This window comes from Erythrolamprus reginae, chromosome 3 (genome assembly GCF_031021105.1).
Source record: "Erythrolamprus reginae isolate rEryReg1 chromosome 3, rEryReg1.hap1, whole genome shotgun sequence".
In the NCBI taxonomy this organism is placed as follows: Eukaryota; Metazoa; Chordata; class Lepidosauria; order Squamata; family Dipsadidae; genus Erythrolamprus; species Erythrolamprus reginae.
The window spans coordinates 8,422,833-8,449,437 of record NC_091952.1 but is presented as its reverse complement, the minus strand read 5'-3'; the positions used below and the strand labels follow the sequence as shown (position 1 = coordinate 8,449,437).

General features: G+C 44.6%; 1 protein-coding gene and 1 non-coding gene across 3 annotated transcripts in view; both read right to left on the bottom strand.

Moving 5' to 3' along the window:
• LOC139163587 (peroxidasin homolog) overlaps positions 1 to 26,605 on the bottom strand; it is a 128,936-nt gene that overhangs the window by 66,106 nt on the left and 36,225 nt on the right. For both annotated transcript variants that reach the window (XM_070744446.1, XM_070744445.1), the window contains exons 2-4: positions 9,167 to 9,238; positions 3,962 to 4,033; positions 1,487 to 1,558 (exon numbers count right to left, since the gene is read on the bottom strand). In XM_070744446.1, the coding sequence (XP_070600547.1) occupies positions 1,487 to 1,558; positions 3,962 to 4,033; positions 9,167 to 9,238 (216 nt within the window). The remainder of the gene's footprint in view (positions 1 to 1,486; positions 1,559 to 3,961; positions 4,034 to 9,166; positions 9,239 to 26,605) is intronic.
• Positions 10,726 to 10,840, bottom strand: LOC139166072 (U5 spliceosomal RNA). The gene has a single exon (XR_011558880.1). It is a non-coding gene; the product is annotated as a U5 spliceosomal RNA (small nuclear RNA).

The window sequence follows — 26,605 nt, the reverse complement described above, 5'->3', positions numbered from 1 at the left end:
CGAGTCCAGCATTCTGTGTCATCCAGTGGCCCACCAATTGTCCATGGGGATCTTGAGCAGAAAGAGAAGATAGAGCCCTCTCTTTCCCTCGAACCCCAACAAATGGGACACAAGGGAATCCTGACTGCTTCAACCAACATAGAGGCGGCACATGGACACCCGTTTCAATAACCACCGATACACTTGGCATCCATGAATCTGTCTAATCCTGCCTTGAAGCTATCCAGGCTGACAGCTCTCACGACCTCTTCTGGAAGGGAATTCCATAAACCAACGACCCCCTGGGTGAAGAAATATTTTCCTTGATTTGTCCTCACTTTCTTACCTATGAGCTTTAGGGAGGGCCCCCTTGTCCTAATATTGTGTGATAGAGAAAATCTTTTTTCTCTATCTGCCTTTTCTATCCCGTGCATGATTTTATACACTTCGATCAAGTCCCCCCTTAAACACCATCTTTCAAGGCTGAAGAGACCAAGGCGTTGCAACCTGGTTTCATAAGGGAGGGGCTCCATTTCCTTGATCATTCTTGTTGCCCTTTTTTGCACCTTTTCCAGTTCCATTACATCCTTCTTGAGGTGCGGTGACCAGAACTGTACACAGGACTCCAAGTGTGGTCTCACCATCGATTTGTACAGAGGCAATACAGTACAACACACCGACTTATTTTTTATTTTATTTTAATCATGCCAAGCATAGAATTTGTTTTTTTTTTTACTTCTCCTGCACACTGGGTTGACATCTTCATTGAGCTGTCCACCAAAATCCCAAGATCCCTTTTTCTTGGGTTGTCTCAGAAAGCTTGGTCTCCATCTGTTGGTAGGCATAATTGGGGTTCTTTGCCCCGATGTGCATCACTTTGCACTATAGGTTAAAATGCATTTGCCACTTTGTTGCCCACTCACTCAATTTCAAGAGATCCTTCTGGAGCTCCCGACAATCAGGTTCACTTTTCACTACCCGGAACAATTTAGTGTCGTCAGCAAACTTTGCTACCTTATTATTTACTTCTACATCCAGATCATTCATGAATAAATTAAAAAGTAAAAGTCCCAAAACTGAACCTTGGGGTACACCACTTCTCACTTCTTTCCATCCAGACACGAGTGACATCGAGCAGGCCACGCCAACTCTGGCCACACACACACAAACCAGCACCCCCCCCACCCCTCTGCAAGTCAAACACAACCCTGATGTGGCCCTCAATCAAATTGAGTTTGAGACCCCTGCTCTAAAGAGAGGAGACGAAATGAGGGGCGGGTCACCATCTTTTTGCAAACCCTCCCCCCCCCCCCCCTAAAATCTTTGGTGCCGATTTATCTTCGAACTCTCGCCAAGATTCGCAGTCATCTCGGCGAGACAAACATTTATTTTTTTAGGAACAACTTCCATTTGTTATTTTTGGGAGGGAGGGAGGCAGGAGAGGTGGGGAGGAAATTCCATCGGTCTCTATGCAATTTCTAGCCTTAAAGTTTGGCCCCAAACTTACAGCTGTTCCAGGGAATGCAGCCCGTTGAAAGCCTGGCTCTGAATACTTTGGACTTCATTCTTGTAAAGGTATCTTGGAAAAGAGAGAAAGGGAAGAATTAGGATGGGGAAATCTTTGCGGCTGTAAACCATTATTATTATTATTATTATTATTATTATTATTATTATTATTACAATTCTTATAATAATAATAAAAATAACAACAATAATAATAATAATAACTAAACCATTATTATTATTATTATTATTATTATTATTATTATTATTATTATTATATCATTTATTGGACTTATATGCCACCCTTCTCCAAGGACTCAGGGCAGCTTACAACGTATAGGAATACAAAATGCAAAAACAGATTCAGAAAGTCCAAGTGCAAGTAAACAATATTGTCACCATCCCCATAAAGCTCGTATGTGGATGGAAGCATGGAGCACTCCAAAATCACCCAGTAGACGGCTGCATTGACCCTGGACTTAATGAAGCACAGTGGACCAACACCAGCAGATGACATGGCTCCCCAAATCAACACAGACCGTGGAAACTTTTGCATCTCATTTGGCAACCAAGGACCCAGAGTATGGAGGAAGACTGGAGAGGCACACACTGCAAGATGCTTGAGGTCCATTGTAAAGTTTCCACTGTCTGTGTTTGATTTTTCATGTCTAAGGTGGAACTAGAACTCAGAGTCTCTTAGAGCAGTGTTTTTCAACCAGTGTGCGGTGGCACACTAGTGTGCCGCGAGACATAGTCAGGTGTGCCGCAAAGAAGGAAGCTCAGGTTCCGGTCCCACAACTTTTTGCTGAGAGCAAGAGAGAGAGAAAAGGTGAAAGAGAGAGAGAAAGAGAGTGAGAGAGAAATAAATCAAGAGAGAGAGAAAGAAGGAAAGCAAGAGAGAGAGAAAGCAAGAGAGAAAGAAAAAGAGAGAGAGAAATAAAGCAAGAGAGAGAGAGAGAATGAGAGGATGGGAGAGAGAGAGAGATGAGCAAAAAGGGGAGAAAAAAAGAGAAATGAGAAAATGATTGAGACAGAGAATGAGAGGAAAGAGAGAGAAACAAGAGAGAGAGAGAGAAGTGACTTAATTTAAAGCATATATAAAAATCACCCAAAGAATAAGAGAGAGAAAAACCCACCCCTCACCTGTTTTTGGAAATGGTTCAAGAGTGTGTATACACACACACACACACACCAGGGGGGGGAGGAGACAGGGATGGAAAAAGAGAGGAGAGTGTCTTAGAGTGTCATTTTGTGTCATTTTGGTTGGTGATGTGCCCACGGATTTTGTAAATGTAAAAAATGTGCCGCGGCTCAAAAAAGGTTGAAAATCACTGTCAGAGACTGACTCAAAGTCACCCGGCCAAATTTAATGCCTAGGGACTAGAACTCACTAGAACCTGGACTTTGTCTCAGACTGGTCCACATCGGCAAAAAGAATCCAAACCGCACATACGAACTGAATAAACAATCTCTCACTGCTAACCCACATTCTGCAAAAGACCTTGGAATACTAATATCGAATGACCTAAGTGCTAAAGCCCACTGCAACAATATCGCCAAAAAAGCCTCTAGAGTTGTTAACCTGATCCTACGCAGCTTCTGCTCAGGCAATCTCACACTACTCACAAGAGCCTACAAAACTTTTGCCAGACCCATCCTAGACTACTGCTCATCTGTCTGGAACCCATACCACATCTCGGACATCAACACCCTTGAAAATGTCCAAAGATATTTCACCAGAAGAGCCCTTCACTCCTCCACTCGAAACAGAATATCCTACGAAAATAGACTAACAATCCTGGGCCTAGAAAGCCTGGAACTACGGCGCCTAAAACACGATTTGAGTATTGCCCATAAGATCATTTGCTGCAATGTCCTACCGGTCAATGACTACTTCAGCTTCAACCACAATAACACAAGAGCATGCAACAGATTCAAACTTAATACGAACCGCTGCAAACTTGACTGTAAAAAATATGATTTCAACAACCGAGTTATCGAAGCGTGGAACTCATTACTGGACTCAATTGTGTCAACCCCTAACCCCCAACACTTCTCCCTTAGACTCTCCACGATTGACCTCTCCAGGTTCCTAAGAGGCCAGTAAGGGGCGTACATACGTGCACTGGTGTGCCTTTCGTCCCCTGTCCAATTGTCTTTCCTTTCTTCCAACTATCCTATATATCCTCTTCCTTTCATATATCCTCTCCTCTAAGTTCACCTTCACCCTCTTTTATATTATCACATGTCTATTTTCTTCCTATGTATTTGTGTATTGGACAAATGAATAATAATAAAAAAAAATATTCAGCCACCTTTTGTGCCTAAAGCTTGACTAGAACTCACCATCTCCTGGTGATTGACCCACTTGGCTGGGGAATTCTGGGAGTTGAAGTCCACCCATCTTAAAGCTGCCACGTTTGAGAAAAAAACACTGATTTAGAGAATTATCAAAAGCTGCGGAAAGGTCAATACTCACAGGTATTTCAACTTCTTAAGCCCTTCAAAGGCGTTTCGTGCTATGTGCTTCAGTAAGTTGTTGTTCAAAAGCCTGGAAGAAGACAAAAGGGATGGATCAAAGCAATGAACGAATACATTATTTGGAGATTCCTGGCTGAGTTCCGATGTTTTCTTCGTGACCAATTATCATCCATTGCTCATCCACGGATTAGTCAAACCCTTCAAAGGTAATATAATCTACTAGGAGTCTCCAATATTGGCAACTTTAAGACTTGTGGACTTCAACGCCCAGAGTTGAAGTCCACAAGTCTTAAAGTTGCCAAGGATGGAGAGCCCTGTATTAGAATACCGTGGTACCTCTACTTAAGAACTTAATTCGTTCCGTGACCAGGTTCTTAAGTAGAAAAGTTTGTAAGTAGAAGCAATTTTTCCCATAGGAATCAATGTAAAAGCAAATAATGCGTGCAAACCCATTAGGAAAGAAATAAAAGCTCGGAATTTGGGTGGGAGGAGGAGGAGGAGGAAAAGGAGGAGGACAGTCGCTGCGCAGAGCGAAGGGAGTGTTTCTTTTCTCTGGGCGCTGGCAGAGGTTTATTCCCTCTCCAAGGGCCCAGAGAAAGGAAAATGCTTTGTTTGCTCTGGACTGCCAAAGCCTCCTTAAGTACCACCGAAAGGCTTCTCTATCAGCCCAGAAAAGCTTGAGATGGCCAGGATTAAAGGGGAAATGGCAGGAAACTGGCCGGGTCTTCATGCTGCTCTCAAGTTTCCTGGGAAATTTTTCCGGGCTTGGGTTCTTAAGTAGAAAATTGTTCTTAAGAAGAGGCAAAAAGAAATTTGGGGCTCCCGCTGTGGTCGTTAAGTCGAGGACAGCCTATATTTTGAAACCAATGATGGCGAACCTTTTTTTCCCCAGGGGCCAAAAGTCCGTGCGCGCATGCCATCATGCATGTGCGACCACACCCATAATTCAATGCCTGGAGCGGGTGAAAACAGCTTCACCCATACCTTCAGAGTCCCTCTAGAGGCCGGAAATGTCCTGTCTCCGAACTTCTGCTGGGCCCAGGAAGCTCGTGTTTTGCCCTCCCTAGGCTCCAAAGCAGACCTGGGCAAGGGGCGGCCCGCGGCCCACATCCAGCCCACTCGCTCTCTGTGACTGCTCCGCAGAGGTCGGGGTCCACTCCAGTGCGAGGATGAAAAAGCTCACCGCATCTGCCAGGACGCCTCCGGTTCCTGCTTTCCTGATGAATTATGAGGAAAGCAAGAACCGGAGGAGTCCCGGCAGACGTGGTGAGCTCTTTCATCCTCGCACTGGAGCAGACCCCGACCTCCTACCGAGAGCGTCCGAGCACAGAAACCAAGCAAACACTCGAGCGCAGTGACTGTGATGCACCATGTTGCCGTAAAGCAAACAATTAGGGGTCTGTAGAGTGAGTCTGGGTGTTTAGGTCTGGCCAGGGTCTGGGTCTTTACAATACAGTAGTACCTCTAGATACGAGCTGCTCCACATGCGAGTATTCCAAGTTACGAGCCGAGATGTGAGCAAAATTTCTGTTCGACACCCGAGCTCAAATTCGGGATTCGAGCCGAGCTTCCACTAGGTGGCGCAATAATTCCTTGTTTCCAGCTATCTCGGCGCGGAAAAACAAAGTCTAAAGGCATTCGTTCGAGATGCGAATTGATCGACATACGAGCTCGGGTCTGGAACAAATTAGATTTGTATGTCGAGGTACCACTGGGTAGAACTGAATTAATTATATTAGTTCGGCCCTCTAAAACCATCCCAATTTCTCATGCGGCCCCACAGCAAAATTAATGGTCCATCCCTGCTCCAAAGTCTTCCCTGGAGTCAGGGGAGAGTAAAAACGCCCTCCCCCACTCCCTGGAGGCTCTCTGGAAGCCAAAAACGCCCTCCCAGAGCCTCTGTGCAAGCCAAAAATCAGCTGGCTGGCACACACATGCACATTGGAGCTGAGCTAGGGCAACGGCTTGCGTACCAGCAGATATGGCTCCACGTGCCACTTGTGGAACCCATGCCATAGGTTCACCATCCCTGTTTTGAACAATGCTCCAGATGGCAAACAAGGGGTTATTCAACCCTATCGCAGTGATTCATAACAAATCCTCGAAGGAAAGGAAACAAGAGGTTGGAATAAAGATTCCGCAATCTGCAATTTCATGAGACTTTCAGTTTTAGGTCTCCACTTCAAACATCTGCGGACGGTTGCCATGGCCTCCATAAACAGCCCCGGTCAAACACATCTGGAGGAGCGGCCAAAAGATTTGGCTGTCTGTTGTTTTGGCTCTGGGGAGAACAAGCTGCGGTCTGTTTCCACAGGAGGAGTTGCGTCCAGCAGCATCCATCAACCTCGGCAAAGTTTGCAGAGCGAGAGCTGGTGATAAGCTTCTTGGCTAAACGTTTTGGCCCTGGAGTCCCTTGAAGCGATCCAGGTTTGTTTATTTATTTATTTACCCTCCTCACTTTCCTTCAGTTCTAATCAGGCTTGGACCCCAGGTTACAATCTGTTCCGTTAAAATAAAAATAGCTCCGCTTGTTTTTTGCCTTTGCAGAAAAATCATTTTGGTAGGAAAAGGAACCTGGAATTTCCAGCCTAGGTCACGACAGACGTTTATTCATTTATTTATTTATTGGATTTGTATGCCGCCCCTCTCCATAGACTCAGGGCAGCTAACAACAATGATAAAAAACAACATGTAACAATCCAATTAATAAAACAACTAAAAACCCTTATTATAAACCAAACATAAACACAAACATACCATGCATAACCTGTAATGGCCTAGGGGAAGAAATATCTTAACTCCCACATGCCTGGCGGCATAAGTGAGTCTTGAGTAGTTTACGAAAGACAGGGAGGGTGGGGGCAGTTCTAATCTCCGGGGGGAGTTGATTCCAGAGGGCCGGGGCTGCCACAGAGAAGGCTCTTCCCTTGGGGCCCGCCAAATGACATTGTTTAGTCGACGGTACCCGGAGAAGGCCAACTCTGTGGGACCTTATCGGTCGCTGGGATTTGTGCGGTAGCAGGTGGTTCCGGAGGTAATCTGGTCCAATGCCATGAAGGGCTTTAAAGGTCATGACCAACACTTTGAATTGTGACTAGAAACTGATTAGCAGCCAATGCAGGCCACGGAGTGTTGAAGAAACGTGGGCGAATCTTGGAAGCCCCACGACAGCTCTCACGGTTGCGTTCTGCACGATCTGAAGTTTCCGAACACTTTTCAAAGGTAGCCCCATATAGAGAGCATTGCAGTAGTCAAGCCTCGAGGTGATGAGGGCATGAATGACTGTGAGCAATGACTCCCTGTCCAGATAGGGCGCAACTGGTGCACCAGGCGAACCTGGGCAAACGCCCTCCTCGCCACAAGCAGGGCAATTGTTAATAATAATAATAATTTATTAGATTTGTATGCCGCCCCTCTCCGAAGACTCGGGGCGGCTCACAACAATAACAAAAACAATATAATAGTAATACAAATCTAATATTAAAAAAAAGTATATATAAAACCCCAACAATTAAAACCATACAACACATGCATACCAAACATAAAATATAAAAGCCTGGGGGAGGTGTCTCATTTCCCCCATGCCTGGCGATATAGGTGGGTCTTAAGTAATTTGCGAAAGACAAGGAGGGTGGGGGCCGTTCTAATCTCCAGGGGGAGTTAATTCCAGAGGGCCGGGGCTGCCACAGAGAAGGCTCTTCCACTGGGGCCCGCCAAACGACATTGTTTTGTCGACGGGACCCGGAGAAGGCCAACTCTGTGGGACCTTATTGGCCGCTGGGATTTGTGCGGTAGAAGGCGGTTCCAGAGGTATTCTGGTCCACTGCCATGTAGGGCTTTAAAGGTCATTACCAACACTTTGAATTGTGACCGGAAACTGATCGGCAGCCAGTGCAAGCCACAGAGTGTTGTAGAAACGTGGACGAATCTGGGAAGCCCCACGATAGCTCTCTTTAAGTGAATCCATGGCCTGCAACGGGGTTTTTTTTGCTAGAAAACAGAAGTTCACTTGTTTTGGCATTGGCTCCATTCAACTTCAGGTATTGTACCGCTTTCTTGAACTGGTCTATGCTCCGACTGATGTCAGCTTTGGTAGTGTCTGTCCACCATGTTTTTTTTTGTTGAGTTGGATTCCTTGCACTGCTAACTCTTCCAAAACATAAATAGCTTTCTCCCCTTCTCCTTGCAAACTCCTCTGCCTTCCAACCAGGGAAGAGCCGCTCATCTTCGGCGCTAACGGTGCACCCTCCAACGCAGTCACGGGATTTGGCTCCGGTGCCTATGCAGCAGGCGAAATCTTGCATGAAGATTGTTGGGAGAGTTTTGTGTACATGTTGTGGAAGGTAACCCACCAAGTAGCCATAGTTAACCACTTCTTCAGTGGGAAACAGTGCAGCAGTCTTTCTTGTAAAAATATATTTTACTTTCTTCTTATCAAAATGCTTCTCTAAGTAAACTGTCACCTTTAGATTTAACCACTATAATAAACTACCCACAATGCTATTATATAACTCTTATTATAACCACCACTGCAACCACTAACTACAAACTACCCAGTACAAACTACTCTATAACAAACCACTCTATAATAAACCACTTTATTTATTTATTTATTCATTCATTCATTCATTCATTATTTACTCATTTATTCATTCATTCATTCATTCATTTGGATTGGATTGGATTGAATTTGTATGCCACCCCTCTCCAAACACTTGGAGCGGCTCACAACAGGAATATAAAATACAAATCCAATGATTAAAACAAAACAGTTAAAAACCCTTGATTAAAAACACTCATACAACCCAAACAAACTGTGCACAAAGCAAAGCAGCCGAGGGGAATCAATTTCCCCATGCCTGGCGACGAAGGTGGGTTTTTAGGAGTTTGCGAAAGGCAAGGAGAGTGGGGGCAGCTATGACCTCCTGGCATGCAATAAATCACAGGCCCGTCCAAACCCAACAGAGCAGGTGATTCTGCCTGCCCAATTTGAGCCAACAAATCAAGCTGCTTTGAAACTCATCCAGCAGACCATGACTTAACTTAAAGCATCGCGCCCCAGCCAAGAAAAGCAAAATCATCTATTGCTCGGCGGGGTTATTCCTGCCAGGTTAGGGGGGAAAAACAACAGCTCGTGGCTTTCCATCTTTCCATTTTAGGTCAAAGCGGGCGAAACGAGCAGGGAGGCACATGAAAAACTTACAGTGTGTCGAGATTCTTCAGATTCCTGAAGACACCTGGCTCGAGGCTTTTGATGCGGTTGAAACGCAGATCCCTGGAAAGAATAAGAAACAGGGTTAGAGTCCATCACCTGTGCGTGCCTGGCTCACCCCGATCATCTTGATAATTGACTTTTTGGTAGGGCTGTAGTAGGACATGCTGACCTAAGAAGCTTAACTATGTTGGTTGAGGCAGGCAGGGTCCTCTTGGGTCCCATTTGTTGGGGGTCAAGGGAAAGGGAGGGTCTTGCCTTCTCTTTCTGCTGAAGATCCCCAAGGACAATTGGTGGGCCATTGTGGGACACAGAATGCTGGACTCGGTGGCCTTTGGCCCGATTTAGCATGGCTCTTCTTATGTTCTTATGCTCTTAACTAACAATTGAACACAACTGTTCATTCCCCCTAAAGCAAGGCTGTCAAACTCAAGGGCCAACAGGGCCAGATCCGGACTGCGATGTGGTTGGGTCCGGATCGGGGGGGGGGGGGGGCATCCTGGAAAATGTAAGGGGCCGGACTAAGCCCACAAGATCATATGCTGCAATGTCCTGCCTGTCAAAGACTACTTCAGCTTCAACCACAACAACACAAGAGCACACAACAGACTAAAGCTTAATATTAACCGCTCCAAACTTGACTGTAAAAAATACGACTTTAGTAATCGGGTTGTCGAAGCGTGGACTCCATAGTATCATCCCCTAACCCCCCACATTTTAACCTTAGACTATCCATGGTTGACCTCTCCAGATTCCTAAGAGGTCAGTGAGGGGGGTACATAAGCGCACTAGAATGCCTTCCGTCCCCTGTCCTATCATCTCTCCTATATCTCGTATTTCTTCTCTATTATATCCTCTATAACCTTCATTGTGTATTATTGTGTATTGGACAAAATAAATAAATAAATGTTGCTTCGGCCCTGTCTACCCAATGCAAAGAGATAACATGCCAGCAATTAGGGGAGTGGCATCAAGCTGGCCATGCCCACCCAGTCTCCAACCCAAGGTCAACCACAGCCCTGATGCAGCCCTCAATAAAATTGAGTTTGACACCTCGACCCTAAGGCACCCGGTGCCAAAACACATAGCAGCTCTTGAACTATAATATCTATTCTAGGTAAAAACTGTTTAAAAACTGGGTAAAAACTATTTGTCAAACACACACACAAAAGTCAAAACTTTATCTTAATCTAGCGGGCCATTTTTTAAAAACCCCGAAATGTACCCCCATTAAAATCATCCATATATTAATGTTCCATTTTTAAACGCCTTTGTTTGGTAGCTTCCTCAAAAAGATTGGGAGATTAGGAAAAAAAGCAGGGTTATGCTTTGATGAACAAAATCAGAATTAAACGAACTCAGAAAACAGTGCACAATATAGGTAGACGGCTAAGTTTTCATGGGAGCACACACAGGTCAAATGTATATTGCAAAGCAAGACATTCGTTAAACATTTTACCCCACTGTTATCGCGCAAACATCATTATAGGGTTAAAATGTTATTTCACATAAATCAAATGCTCATTCTATTTTTAGAACCAAGTAAGGGTAGCCCTACCGAAGCAGAGCCTAAAAAAATTAATCGTAACTCATAAATGTTCCTCTCCACGGAAATCTTTAGTAAAAGGCGAAAGATTTATACGATCTGAAGAGAAACCAGAGTATGCCTGTCGTTGCCATCGATACCCAGCCCTACGGCGGCGATGGATACTGAGGTTACGGCGTCCAGAGAGTACCGCGACCAAACACGTGTCCGTGGGTGAACAAAAGAGGCTTTTTCAAACACTCCCTCTGGTTCCAGAACTGGGACTTTCGCACGAAGCGAAACGCTGCATCCATCACGGAAGAATCGCAGCCTTTCCTCCTCGCAAAGCATCACGGTCGAAGCCAATGCAAATGAGGATGCTCATCTCCCCGCCTCCCCGCTCGATTCGTTCTCCAGTGGCTGCTATACTAGCGATACACCTGGGCGACCAAATCGGAGTCAAGCTTGAAGTTATACTTAGGATGCAAAAGTGACGTCAGCTACGTGACGTCACTTTTTTTAAAAGAAGCGGGTGTAACTTTTCCTCGGTAGGAAGTTGTACCGAAAAAAAGCCTCGTTTTTCTGACGTCACTTTACACCCACGTTAAGGCAGGACTCCGATCTGAACGCCGATGTTTGCCCGCCAGCAGAGCATTAAACCCAATTCAAACTGAGCAGGGAGGCGGGGAAAATGAGTAGCCTCATTTGCATCTTCTTCAACTGTGATGCTTTGCGAAGGACCAGCCTCCACGAGTCTCCCGTGAAGGACGCACTGTTTCACTTCATGCAAAAATTAAGTTTCTGGAACCGGGGGGAGTGTTCGAAAAAGCTTTTTTTGTTCACCCACGGACACGTTTGGCCACGCTCGCGCGGACGCTATAACCTCAGAATCCATCGCCGCTGTAGAGTTCAGTGTGGCTGGCTGTAGTTCGTTCTTCTCGACGGTTGGAGTCAACTTTCAGATAGAATTTTTGGAGGCCCTTTGGTAGGGCTATTTTTACATAGTTGGAAGAAAAGACAGGTGTTTCAGTTTGTTCTTACAATTGTATCTCCTAATCGTTTTTTTTCCGTTGTGATGTCGTGCTGGCCTGGAATGGGAGAAAATTATTTTTTTCTTTGCCTTTGTATTTTTTTTGGTACAGCTTTAAGGTTCTCTGCCCAAATGATTGCAGGCAACATGTAAACGCAGCGAACAGGGTGGCAGCAGCCAAAAATGCCAGTACAATCTTAAACTGCATTAATGGATTTTTTTAAAAAAAAAATTTAAGTAGAGCCATCTTAATTACTAATTACAGACGATACATAATATCATCATGTCTCTATACAGAGAAAGGAGAAGTTCCTAAATGCAAATCCTAATTTTTGTATGTGTCTAGAAACATAGAAGTCTGACGGCAGAAAAAGGCCCCATGGTCCATCTAGTCTGCCCTTATACTATTTTCTGTATTTTATCTTAGGATGGATATATGTTTATCCCAGGCATGTTTAAATTCAGTTACTGTGGATTTATCTACCACGTCTGCTGGAAGTTTGTTCCAAGGATCTACTACTCTTTCAGTAAAATAATATTTTCTCATGTTGCTTTTGATCTTTCCCCCAACTAACCTCAGATTGTGTCCCCTTGTTCTTGTGTTCACTTTCCTATTAAAAACACTTCCCTCCTGGACCTTATTTAACCCTTTAATATATTTAAATGTTTCGATCATGTCCCCCCTTTTCCTTCTGTCCTCCAGACTATACAGATTGAGTTCATTAAGTCTTTCCTGATACGTTTTATACTTAAGACCTTCCACCATTCTTGTAGCCCGTCTTTGGACCCGTTCAATTTTGTCAATATCTTTTTGTAGGTGAGATCTCCAGAACTGAACACAGTATTCCAAATGTGGTCTCACCAGCATTCTATATAGCGGGATCATAATCTCCCTCTTCCTGCTTGTTATACCTCTAGCTATGCAGCCAAGCATCCTACTTGCTTTCCCTACTGCCTGACTGCACTGTTCACCCATTTTGAGACTGTCAGAAATCACTACGCCTAAATCCTTTTCTTTTGAAGTATTTGCTAACACAGAACTGCCAATACAATAGTCAGATTGAGGATTCCTTTTCCCCAAGTGCATTATTTTACATTTGGAAACATGTAGAATTGTTTGTTTTAAATGTTTATATCTGTTTTTAACGTGAATATTTCAATAAAAATTATTTTTTTAAAAAAAATGCAAATCCTAGCAGGTACAAATCAGGTAAACAGGAATACGTAGGTTCAAACAGGCAGGCAGAAACGTATCTTGCCCAACCGGGAATTCTCAGTCCTGTGACATTGTTCTTTGCGTGTTACAGTAAGCGAAGAAGTCTATTCACAGTTAGCAAGGTGTAAAAAGGAGAAGTTGCAATGCAAGCTATACTTTAGGTGCAGAAAAGGGAAGTAAGAATGCATGGTTTTGCATTAGAGGAATTATTACTTACGACCCACGTGAATACCCAAAGATATAACAATGAATGCAGTGTTCCCTCGATTTTCGCGGGTTCGAACTTTGCGAAATGTCTATACCACGGTTTTTCAAAAATATTAATTAAAAAATACTTCGCGGGGTTTCCCCCCCTATACCACGGTTTTTCCCGCCCGATGACGTCATATGTCATTGCCAAACTTTCATCTGCCTTTAATAAATATTTTTTAAAATAAACTTTAATGAATAAACATGGTGAGTAATAATATACATGGTTGCTAAGGGAATGGAAAATTGCAATTTAGGGGTTTAAAGTGTTACGGGAAGGCTTGTGATACTATTCATAGCCAAAAATAGTGTACAGTAGTCCCTCGCTATACCGCGCTTCACCTACTGCGGCTTCACTTCATCGCGGGTTTCTGAGGAAGCCGATCGGCAGATTTAAACAGCCCGCCGAACTCGATCGGCAGGTTTTTCAAAAAAAATAAATAAATCTAAAATTGTAAATACTGTATTTAAATACTGTATCTAAAATAAATACTGTGTGGGAAGGGTTTATAAACACTTAAAACAATGAAAACTTACCAAACAATTACAATATAAATACTTAAATAAGTACTATCAGTCGATAAATTCCCCATCGCGGATTTCACCTATCGCGGCCAGGTCTGGAACGTAACACCAGCGATAGGTGAGGGACTACTGTATTTACTTCCACATCTCTACTTCGTGGAAATTCGACTTTCACGGGCGGTCTCGGAACGCATCCCCCGCAAAAAACGAGGGAACACTGTATATCTGTTACAGGGGCTATAAAAGATAAACAATCATAGCGTAACTTCCTCAGTTTTAAGATAGTTGCTAAAAGGATGCGGAGGGGAGGAATGGATAGAGAACCCCCTCCATGATAACAGCTAGCTCTGCCTCCCCAATCTTTTTGGAGCATTTTCCATGGGGAAGCAAAGGACCTTGGTTGGAGGCTGAGGGCATAAAACATAGTGACTCCAGATTGTACCAAGTTCTCAGACTGGTAATAATTTAATTAATATAATAATAATTTATTAGATTTGTATGCCGCCCCTCTCTGCAGACTCGGGGCGGTAGCCTCCCCACTTCTCCCTCTGTTCAGAAGGGGGCGCCCACTCCCCATTTTCTGGTTCACAATAGTGAATTTATTTTATTTTTTATTTTATTTTATTAATCAGATTTGTATGCCGCCCCTCTCTGCAGACTCGGGGCGGCTCACAGCAATAATAATACAATGTAAACAAATCTAATATTTAAGTTAATTTTAAAAAACCCAATTTAGAAACCAATCATACATACTAGCATACCATGCATAAATTTTATAAGCCTAGGGGGAGGAAAATGTCAATTCCCCCATGCCTGACGACAGAGGTGGGTTTTAAGGAGCTTACAAAAGGCTAGGAGGGTGGGGGCAACTCTGATATCTGGGGGGAGTTGGTTCCAAAGGGTCGGGGCCGCCACAGAGAAGGCTCTTCCCTAGGTCCCGCCAAACGGCATTGTCTAGTTGACGGGACTTGGAGAAGGCCAACTCTGTGGGACCTAACTGGTCGCTGGGATTCGTGCGGCAGAAGGCGGTCCCGGAGATATTCTGGTCCGGTACCATGAAGGGCTTTATAGGTCATAACCAACACTTTGAATTGTGTCCGGAAACTGATCGGCAACCAATGCAACCAATCCTGGTTTTTTTCTGGGTGGGGGTGGGAGAGAGCACCCACACACGCTATGTTTTGAGTTGGCCTTCTCCAGGTCCTGTCAACCAGACAATCATCTGGTGGGACCTAGGGGAAGAGCCTTCTCTGTGGCGGCCCCAGCCCTCTGGAATCAGCTCCCCTGGGAGACTTGCACTGCTCCCACCCTCCTCGCCTTTTGCAAGAGCCTCAAGACCCATTTATGTTGCCAGGCATGGGGCAGTGAGATTATATCCCCCCATTTCTGACCATTATGTGTGGATGTGATTGAGTTATTGACTGCTTTTTAATGTAATGGGATTTTAGTTTATAGTTTTTAATTATTAGATTTGTACACATATTGCTTTTGTATTGTGTTCTGTGAGCCGCCCGAGTCTTCAGAGAGGGGCGGCATACAACTCTAATAATAATAATAATAATAATAATAATAATGATGATGATGATGATGATGATGATGATGTCATTATTATATTGTTATTATTATTTTGTTATTATTATTATTATTTTGTTGTTGTTATTGTTGTTGTTGTTGTTGTTATTATTATTATTATTATTATTATTATTATTATTATTATTATTATTATTTCCAAAAGAATCCAGACCCAGAAACTAAAATGTTTCTTTTCAATCTTTTGAGTTGAAATAATTAAGATCAGCTTTCAAGGAAAGACGGGAAGGGGGATGTTTTTGTGGTGCAATGGCCTGGACAGAGAGAAGACAGGATCATTTTTACAGGAAGGAAGGACGGTGAAATCCAGGAAAGGAAGGTAAAATCAGAGGAAGGGCGGAGGAAAGGATGGTGAAATCAGGAGGTGGAAAGAAGGAATAAGGATGCAAAAGAGGGGGGGTATCAGGTGACTGGGTGGGAGGTAGCCTTGCCCGCCCAGGTTTTGTGGCTTGTTTGTTTGTTTGTTTATTGATTTGATTTGATTTGATTTGATTTGTATGCCGCCCCTCTCCGCAGACTCGGGGCGGCTCACAACAATAGTAAAACAATGTATGACAAATCTAATATTTAAGTAACTAAAAACATGCCCACAAACATACCATGCATAAATTATATAGACCTGGGGGGGGGAATATCTCAATTCCCCCATGCCTGACGACAGAGGTGGGTTTTGAGAAGTTTACGGAAGGCAAGGAGGGTGGGGGCAATTCTGATCTCTGGGGGAGCTGGTTCCGGAGGGTCGGGGCCGTCACAGAGAAGGCTCTTCCCCTGGGTCCCACCAAACAACATTGTTTAGTCGACAGGACCCGGAGAAGGCCAACTCTGTGGGACCTAACTGGTCACTGGGATTCGTGCGGCTTTTGGGGTGTTTAAGGTTGCTGACCCCCTGCTCTGAAGAGGATTACGAATGACATGATAACCGTCTTCCAGTATTTGAGGGGATGCCACAATAAGGGGGGGGGGTTTGCTAAAGCATTTGAAGGCAAAACAAGAAGCAACACATGGAAATCAATCAAGGAGAGATCCAACCTAGAAATAAGAAATCCACCAGTGGAGATAACAATATCGACTAGGATAAAATAAGGTCGGATGATCATCAAAGCCCCAGGTTAGGAAAGAAACGCCATAAAATTTCACACAAAACTGTTCTCGGGTTCACAAAAAAACAATTATTAAAACAATAAAGAGCCTGGGGGAAAGGTGTCTCAACTCCCCCATGCCTGGCGGTATAGCTGGGTCTTGAGTAGTTTACGAAAGACAAGGAGGGTGGGGGCAATTCTAATCTCCGGGGGGAGTTGGTTCCAGAGGGCCGGGGCCGCCACAGAGAAGGCTCTTCCCCTGGGGCCCGCCAAATGACATTGTGACCTTATCAGCCGCTGGGATTTGTGGGGTACAGCAGCGGTTCCGGAGGTATTCTGTTCCAATGCCATGTAGGGCTTTAAAGGTCATAACCAACATTTTGAATTGTGACCGGAAACTGATCGGCAGCCAATGAGGGGATGCCACAAGAAGGGGGTCAACTCATTTGCTAAAGCAGTGTTACCCAACATGGGCAACCTGAAGATATTTGGACTTCAACTCCCAGAATTCCCCAGCCAGAGAATGCTGGCTGGGGAATTCTGGGAGTTGAAGTCTTGATATCTTCAAGTGCCCAAGGTTGGGAAACACTGTGCTAAAGCATTTGAAGACAGTTGAAGAAGCAACACATGGAAACCAATCAAGCAGAGATTCAACCTAGAAATAAGAAATCCACCAGCGGAGATAACAATATCGACTAGGATAAAATAAGCTCGGATGATAATCAAAGCCCCAGGTTAGGAAAGAACCGCCATACAGTTTCAGACAAATAATTAAAGTGAAACCGTTCTCGGATTCACAACAAAGAAGCTACTGAAAGAGTAAATAAACTAATACGGTAAAAATCAAAATTCTTTGAGGCAACGACATAAAAAGAAAGAAAAAAAGAATCAACGAGCTAATTTTTTTCTCTTTTTCTACATACAGAGGGAAAAGTGAGCCATCTAAATGGCCCTCCAAAAATTATCTTTACTGACTGTGGACTCCGCCACGAGAATCGGCTTCTGGTAGCGCCGACATCGAGCCCTACAGCGGCGGGAGACACTGAGGTTACAGCGTCCCGTGGGACAGTAGCCAAGCATGTGTCCGTGGGTGAAAAGAAAATTAATTTTCGTACAATCCCCGCCAGTTCTAGAACCCACGTTTCGCACGAAGTGAAACGGTTCGTCCCTCACGGGAGACTCGCGGGAATCCCTTCTCTTCGCAAAGCATCACGGTTACAGCAAAATGCAAATGAGGCTACCCATCTGCCCGCCTCCCCGCTCAATTTTGATTCCGTTTGAAAGAAAAAGTTCCCCCCTCTTCTGAAAAAAAAAAGGGGGGGGCTCACGTAGGTAACGTCAGTTTTGCATTCTGATTGTAACTTTAGGCGTGACTCCAATTTGGTCGCCCAAGTGTGCCGCTAACAGAGCGGCCAACGGAGGACGAAAGTGAGCAAGGAGGCGGGGGGATATTGTTCAGGATTTACCAACCCCGTCTGCTGGGAGTTTGTTCCAAGCATCTACTTTTACAGTCAAATATTTTGTCGATTTGCTTCTGACGTTTCCCCCAAAGTTCTTTCAGACAGTAACACAAAAAGAAATAGAAAAAAAGCAATTTGCAAAGCTTTTTTCTTTCTTTACATACAGATAAAAGCGAGCCAATTAAATGGCTCTCCAAAAATTGATCGTTGACTACTGTCTCCATCCTTCCATGAGAATCGGCTTTCTTCCCGCAGACATCAAGCCCTAGGGCGGCGGGAAACACTGAGGTTACAGCGTCCCGCGGGACAGCAGCCAAATACGTGTCCGTGGGTGAAGAAAAAGCCATTTTCGTATAATCCCCGCCAGTTCTAGAACCCAGATTTCGCACGAAGCGAAACGGTTCGTCCCTCACGGGAGAATAGCGGGTCCCTTCTCTTCGCAAAGCATCACGGTTGCAGCAAAATGCAAATGAAGCTACTCATCTTCCCGCCTCCCTGCTCAATTTGGATTCCGTTTGAAAGAAAAAGTTACATCCGCTCTGGGAAAAAAAGGGGGGGCTCACGAAAGTGACGTCAGTTTTGCATCCTGATTGTAACTTTAGACGTGACTCCGATTTGGTCGCCCAGGTGTATCGCTAGCAGAGCGGCCAACGGAGGACAAAACTGAGCAGGGAGGCGGGGAGATAAGCGGCCTCATTTGCATTTACTGCAACCATGATGCTTTGCGAAGGGATAGGACCCGCGAGTCTCCCGTGAGGGATTGCACCGTTTCGCTTCGTGCGATACGTCTGGTTTTAGAACTGGAGGGAATTGTACCTAAGTGCCTTTTTCTTCATCCACAGACACGTGTTTGGCTGCTCTCCCGCGGAACGCTGTAATCTCAGTGTCTCCCGCCGCCGTAGGGCTCCATGTCGGTGACATGAAAGCATTCTTCCTCATGGTGGAGGAGTCACCAGTCAAAAAGAAATTTTTGGAGGGTCATTCAGTTGGCCTGTTTCTTTTTCTGTTTTAAAAGTGCGAAACATGGTTGTCTTTTAACTTTCGCATTCTTTGTCGTATTTTGCGCTTCCGGGAGTCGCTCATTCACAGTTTCCGAAACCTTTCCGCAATACAGTCCCTTCAAGGCGAGCCCCCAAAAATGTTTGGACTGTTGGAGACCATTTTGACTTCAAAAAAGTCAATACAGTACTCTGCTATAGCACATTTCATTGAAATGATTGAAACATTTACATATGTTAAAGGGTTAAATAAGGTTCAAGAGGAAAGTGTTTTTAATAGGAAAAGGAAGACAAGAACAAGGGGGCACAATCTGAGGTTAGTGGGGGAAAAGATCAGAAGCAATGTGAGAAAATATTATTTGACTGAAAGAGTAGTAGATGCTTGGAACAAACTTCCAGCCGACGTGGTTGGTAAATCCACAGAAACTGAATTGAAACATGCCTGGGATAAACATACTGTATATCCATCCTAAGATAAAATACAGGAAATAGTATAAGGGCAGACTAGATGGACCATGAGGTCTTTTTCTGCTGTCAATCTTCTATGTTTCTATGCATCCATGAAAAAGGGCCTTCTCAGTGGTGGCTCCTTCTTTAGGAACATCATCTCCCCAGGAATACAATTCCCCCTCGTTGCTTTTCCAAAAGGCCCTTAAAACATGATTTTGTCAGCTGGTCTGGGGACCTTGAATAGACATGGAACCAATCAAGTAGTTGACCTGAGCGTGTTGTTGCTAGCATTGGTGAGGCATAGATTTATGTTGTAGTTTTCAATGTTGTAAACCACCCAGAGTCACTGAGATTTGGGCAGACATACCAGTAGAAGCACAATTGGGGAAAAGATCAGAAGCAATGTAAAGCCGACGGTTGCAGCGGCCAAAAACCGAATCACAGTGAAAAGGCAGCCCAAGGATTCTTTGTGCACTTCCGAAAGCTTCCTTAGAACTACACTTCCCAGGATGCCACGCGCAGGGGTGGGGAGCATTTGGCCGCTGGCGTCCATAATGAGTGGGCGGGGCTGCGACTTTGATACAGTCCCTGAATAAGTGTTCTGAGAGGAGGCGGAGCCAAAAGCGGAATACAGTAGTCCCTCACCTATCGCTGGTGTTACGTTCCAGACCCGGCCGCGATAGGTGAAATCCGCGATGGGGAATTCATTGACTGATAGTACTTATTTAAGTATTTATATTGTAATTGTTTGGTAAGTTTTCATTGTTTTAAGTGTTTATAAACCCTTCCCACACAGTATTTATTTTAGATACAGTATTTAAATACAGTATTTACAATTTTAGATATATTTTTTTTGAAAAACCTGCCGATCGAGTTCGGCGGGCTGTTTAAATCTGCTGATCGACTTCCTCAGAAACCCGTGAACCAGCGAAGATCCACGAATGATTTTTCTCATTAATATTTCTTGAAAACCCGCGATGAAGTGAAGCCGCAGTAGGTGAAGCGCGGTATAGCGAGGGACTACTGTAAAGTGATGAAAGCCCAGACATGAGGTGGAGGGAGCAGCGAGGGTTGCTGCTGCTGCATGATAACAGTCCTGGTCAGGGGAGGGTCATTAAATTGCGGAACCCCTGGTTGGCCCTTGGGGAACCCTTGAATTCCACTGAACCCCGGTTGAAAAACACTGCCTTAACCATTTATTTATTTTATTTATTGGATTTGTATGCCTCCCCTCTCCGTAGACTTGGGGCGGCTACCAACAGCAAAAGAACAATACAATAAAACCAAACATCCATCCATACAAACATACATACAAACTTCCAGCAGACGTGGTAGATAAATCCACAGTAACTGAATTTAAACATGCCTGGGATAAACATATATCCATTGTAAGATAAAATACAGAAAATAGTATAAGGGCAGACTAGATGGACCATGAGGTCTTTTTCTGCCGTCAGTCTTCTATGTTTCTATGTTTCATGAATTGTAAAGGCCTAGGGGGAAAGAATATCTCAGTTCCCCCATGCCTGACGGCAGAGGTGGGTTTTAAGGAGCTTACAAAAGGCAAGGAGGGTGGGGGCAATTCTAACCTCTGGGGGGAGTTGGTTCCATAGGGACGGGGCCGCCACAGAGAAGGCTTTTCCCCTGGGCCCCGCCAAACGACATTGTTTTGTTGACGGGACCCGGAGAAGGCCCACTCTGTGGGACCTAACTGGTCGCTGGGATTCATGCGGCAGAAGGCAGTCCTGGAGATACTCTGGCCCGATGCCATGAAGGGCTTTATAAGTCATAACCAACACTTTGAATTGTGACCGGAAACTGATCGGCAACCAATGCAGACTGCGGAGTGTTGGTGTTACATGGGCATTTTTGAGAAAGCCCATGATTGCTCTCACAGCTGCATTCTGCACGATCTGAAGTTTCGAAACACTTTTCAAAAGTAGCCCCATGTAGAGAGCATTACAGTAGTCGAGGCTCGAGGTGATGAGGGCATGAGTGACTGTGAGCAGTGACTCCCGGTCCAAATAGGGCCGCAACTGGTGCACCAGGCGAACCTGGGCAAACGCCCCCCTCGCCACAGCTGAAAGATTTTTGTCTAATGTGAGCTGTGGATCGAGGAGGACGCCCAAGTTGTGGACCCTCTCTGAGGGGGTCAATAATTCCCCCCCAGGGTGATGGATTTGTCTGAAACTGTATGGCGATTCTTGCCTAACTGGGAGGCTTTCAGCAAGAATACATTGTAGAGGTCATCTACAATAGAGTTACAGCCAGAGAATAGTGTTTGCCAGTCAAGAATTGAGAGATCGGCATATATGAGTTCATAGTTGGCTTTTTAAAAAATTGTAGTTAGGTATCGCATTAGTAGAGTGAGTCTTGGAGTGGCGTAGGTTGAGGTGGGAAGTTAATCATGCTGTGGTCGCTGTTGGAAAATAGTTTTTATTTGTAGTCCATAATTTGCACTTTTGCTGTTGCAGAATACGAGGTCTGGGGAGCTGTTGAGTCTAATATTTGGACCGGGACTCACTGCTCACTGTCACTCATGCCCTCATCACCTCAAGGGTCGACTACTGTAACGCTCTCTACATGGGGCTACCTTTGAAGAGTGTTTGGAAACTTCAGATCGTGCAGAATGCAGCTGCGAGAGCTATCATGGGCTTTCCCAAATATGCCCATGTTACTCCAACACTCCACAGTCTGCATTGGTTGCCGATCAGTTTCCGGTCACAATTCAAAGTGTTGGTCATTACCTATAAAGCTCTTCATGGCACCGGACCAGGGTATCTACGAGACCGCCTTCTGCCGCATGAATCCCAGCGACCGGTTAGGTCCCACAGAGTTGGTCTCCTCCGGGTCCCGTCAACTAAACAATGTTGTTTGGTGGGACCCAGGGGAAGAGCCTTCTCTGTGGTGGCTCTGACCCTCTGGAATCAGCTCCCTCCAGAGATTAGAACTGCCCCCACCCTCCTTGCCTTTCGTAAACTCCTTAAAACCCACCTCTGCCGTCAAGCGTGGGGGAACTGAAACATCTCCCTCTGCCTATGTAGTTTTTTGTGTATGATATGACTGTATGTATGTTTTCATATACTGTATTGGGGTTTCTTGTGTTTTAGACTTTTTAAATGTATTATTGTTATTTTAGATTCCAACTATTAGATTTGTTACTATATATTGTTTTTATCATTGCTGTAAGCCGCCCCGAGTCTACAGAGAGGGGCGGCATACAAATCTAATAAATAATAATAATAATAATAATAATAATAATAATAATAATAATTTTTAAAAATAGTATCGTTTGTTACTAGTTGGTCAAATCCCAGATTGGTAACAGCGTTGTATAGAGTAGTATGGATGGGTTCCATAGTGCATTCGCTTAGGGTCCAGTTAGTATGGGGTAGGTTGAGGTCACCAAGCAAGATAAGGAGGTATGGGCAGGAGGCTGCCCACATTACAAAGATAGAAACATAGAAGATTGACAGCAGAAAAAGACCTCATGATCCATCTAGTCTGCCTTTATACTATTTCCTGTATTTTATCTTAGGATGGGTATATATATGTTTATCCCAGGCATGTTTAAATTCAGTTTCTGTGGGTTTACCAACCACGTCCGCTGGAAGTTTGCTCCAAGCATCTACTACTCTTTCAGTAAAATAATATTTTCTCAGGTTCTCATTAGTAGTGAGGTTAATTTGTTTGCATGGCTGATGACGTAGTCAGGGACTCTGTAACACGGTAGGAAGCAAAGTGGGGCATATGAATACAAATGATATAACTGTCTTCCAGTATTTGAGGGGATGCCACAAGAAGGGGGTCAACTCATTCGCTAAAGCAGTGTTTTTCAACCAGTGTGCCGCGAGACATGGTCAGGTGTGCCGCAAAGCTCAGCTAGAGAGAGAGAGAAAGAAAGAAAGGAAGAAAGAAAGAAAGAGAGAGAGAGAAAGAAAGAGAAAGAAAGCAAGAGAGATAGAGAAAGAAAGCAAGAGAGAGAGAGAGAAAGAAAGGAAGAGAGAGAAAGAGAAAGAAAGGAAGAGAGAGAAAGAGAGGCAGGGAAGGAGGGAGAGATAGAAAGAGAGCAAAAAAGAAGAAGAGAGAAAGAGGGATGGAGAGAGAGAGGAAGGAAGAGAGAGAAAGAGGGAGAGAAATAGAGCGAAAGGGAGGGAGAGATTTTTTTTTTGTCTAAACTTTTTTTAGCGCCCCCCCTCAAGGTGCCCCATTATTTTGTATATGTAAAAAATGTGCCACAGTTCAAAAAAGGTTGAAAATCACTGCGCTAAAGCAATTGAAGAAGCAACCCATGGAAACCAATCAAACAGAGACCTAACCTAGAAACATGAAATTCACCAGCGGAGATAACAATGTAGACAAGGATAAAATAATCTTGGAAAATATTGAAAACCGTCCATTAGGCAAGAAACAATTTCAGACATAATTAAGGAAAAGCTTTTCTCCTATTTGCAACAAACAAATAATCACGATACTAAACGAGCAACAACTAGAACCTAAAATAATATTTTAAGCAACAACATAAAAAGGGAAAGACAAAACAACTCAGTGAACTTTTCTATTCTTTAATATACAGGGAAAAATGTGGGCCAACTGAATGGCCCTCCAAAAATTCATCGTTGACTACTGACTCCGTCTACGTATGAGAAGAGGACGTTTTCTTCTACCGACATCAAGCTCTACGGCGGCGGGAGACACTGAGGTTACAGTGTCCCGCGGGTCAGCAACCAAACACGTGTCCCTGGGTGAAGAAAAAGTCATTTTCCTACAATTCCTGTCAGTTTTAGAAGCGGGCGTGTGGCAGGAAGCGAAACGGCGCACCCATCACGGGAGACTCGCGGGTCCCTTCTCTCCGCAAAGCATCATGGTTACAGCAAAATGCAAATGAGGGAACTCATCTCCCCGCCTCCCCGCTCAATTTACATTCCGTTTGAAAGAAGAAGTTCCACCCGCTTCTAAAAAAAAAAGGCCTCACTTAGGTGACGTCAGTTTTGCATCCTGACTGTACCTTTAGGGGTGTCTCCGATTTGGTCTCCCAGGTGTGTCGCTAGCATAGCAGTCAACGGAGGACGAAACTGAGCAGGAAGGCGGGGAGATAAGCAGGCTCATTTGCATTTGCTGCAACCGTGATGCTTTGCGAAGAGACAGGACGCCGCGACTGTCCCGTGGTGGACGCACCATCTCGCTTCGTGCAAAGGCCCCGGTTCTAGGACCGGCAGCAATATTCAAAGGAGCTTTTGTCGTCCCCCAGACACATGTTTGACCACAGCCGTGCGAGACACTATAATCTCAATGTCTACCGCGTAGATACTTCATTAGACTTGTACGCTATCTGTGTTCGAAGATTCGAGGGTCGGTGGCAAAAAGGCAGTTTGTTTTCATGGGGGCCGACGGGTCCAGGAAATTTTTGGAGGTCTCTTCACGGCTCAGTATTTCATGTTTTTTTATTTTCAATGTTCGTTAATTGGTTCTTATTTTTATCTTTCTCTGAAAGTGCTTGTGTCTTTTCCAACCGTTGCTCATTTTCTTTGTAATAGGTGAGATCATCCAAGGGCATGGGGTGAGGTATCATCAATACGCCGATGATACCCAGTTATACATCTCCACCCCATGTCCAGCCAACGAAGCAGTGGAAGTGAAGCAGTGGAAGTGATGGGCCGGTGCCTGGAGGATGTTAGGGCCTGGATGAGTGTCAACAAGCTCAAACTCAACCCAGACAAGACGGAGTGGCTGTGGATCTTACCTCCCAAGGACAACTCCATCTGTCCGTCCATTACCCTGGGGGGAGAATCACTGGCCCCCTCAGAGAAGGTTCGCAACTTGGGCGTCCTCCTCGATCCACAGCTCACATTAGAGAAACATCTTTCAGCTGTGGCGAGGGGGACGTTTGCCCAGGTTCGCCTGGTGCACCAGTTGCGACCCTACTTGGACTGGGAGTCACTGCTCACGGTCACTCATGCCCTCATCACCTCGAGGCTTGACTACTGTAATGCTCTCTACATGGGACTACCTTTGAAAAATGTTCGGAAACTTCAGATCGTGCAGAATGCAGCTGCGAGAGCAATCATGGGCTTTCCCAAATATGCCCATGTTACACCAACACTCCGCAGTCTGCATTGGTTGCTGATCAGTTTCCGGTCACAATTCAAAGTGTTGGTTATGACCTATAAAGCCCTTCATGGCACTGGACCAGATTACCTCAGGGACCGCCTTCTGCTGCACGAATCCCAGCGACCAGTTAGGTCCCACAGAGTGGATCTTCTCCGGGTCCCGTCAACTAAGCAATGTCGCCTGGCGGCACCCAGGGGAAGAGCCTTCTCTGTGGCGGCCCCGGCCCTCTTGAACCAACTCCCCCCAGAGATTAGAACTGCCCCCACCCTCCTTGCCTTTCGTAAACAACTTAAAACCCACCTCTGCAGCCAGGCATGGGGGAATTGAGATCCTCTTTCCCCCTAGGCCTTTACAATTCTATGCATGGTATGTATGTATGTATGTTTGGTTTTTATATTAATTGATTTTTAATCATCAATACCAAATTACTATTGTACACTGTTTTATTGTCGCTGTTAGCCGCCCCGAGTCTCTGGAAAGGGGCGGCATACAAATCCAATAAATAAATAAATAAATAAATAAATAAATAAATAAATAAATAAATAAATAAATAAATAAATAACTTGAGGGATGCGAATTGGGAGGTAATTCCTGTATTTTCTTTAGTCACTTGTCTGAAATTGTATGGGGTTTCTTATTTTAGCAGGGGACTAGAAGACCTTCCTCTCTATTAAAACGGTTCCATTGGCTAATTGTTCTCACCTTTGACAAATTTCTCCTTATTTTCAGATTGGCTCTCGATTAGTTTCCATCCCTTGCTTCTTGTTTTGCCTTCAAGTGCTTTGGGAAATGGGTTGTGACTCTTGTGGACACTCCCTCAAATCGTTTATTAGACTAGGGGGCGTGTCAAGGTCAGCAACTTTAAAACACAAGAAAACCCATTTGGGCCAATTTTTTCAGAGAACCAAATACCAGGAATCACAAAACCTGGGTGGCCAAATGGGTAATGCATGGAACTCACTACTTGACTCTGTAGTATCATCACCTAACCCCCAAAACTTTACCCTTAGCCTATCCACTGTTGACCTCTCCCGATTCCTAAGAGGTCAGTAAAGGGCGTGCATAAGTGCACCAGAGTGCCTTCCGTCCCAATGTTTCTCTTTTACTAGTATCATGTATATAAATGTATATCTTTGTATACCACCAATATGTTGTTGACAAAACAAACTCCCACCCAGTCACACATTATTATTATTA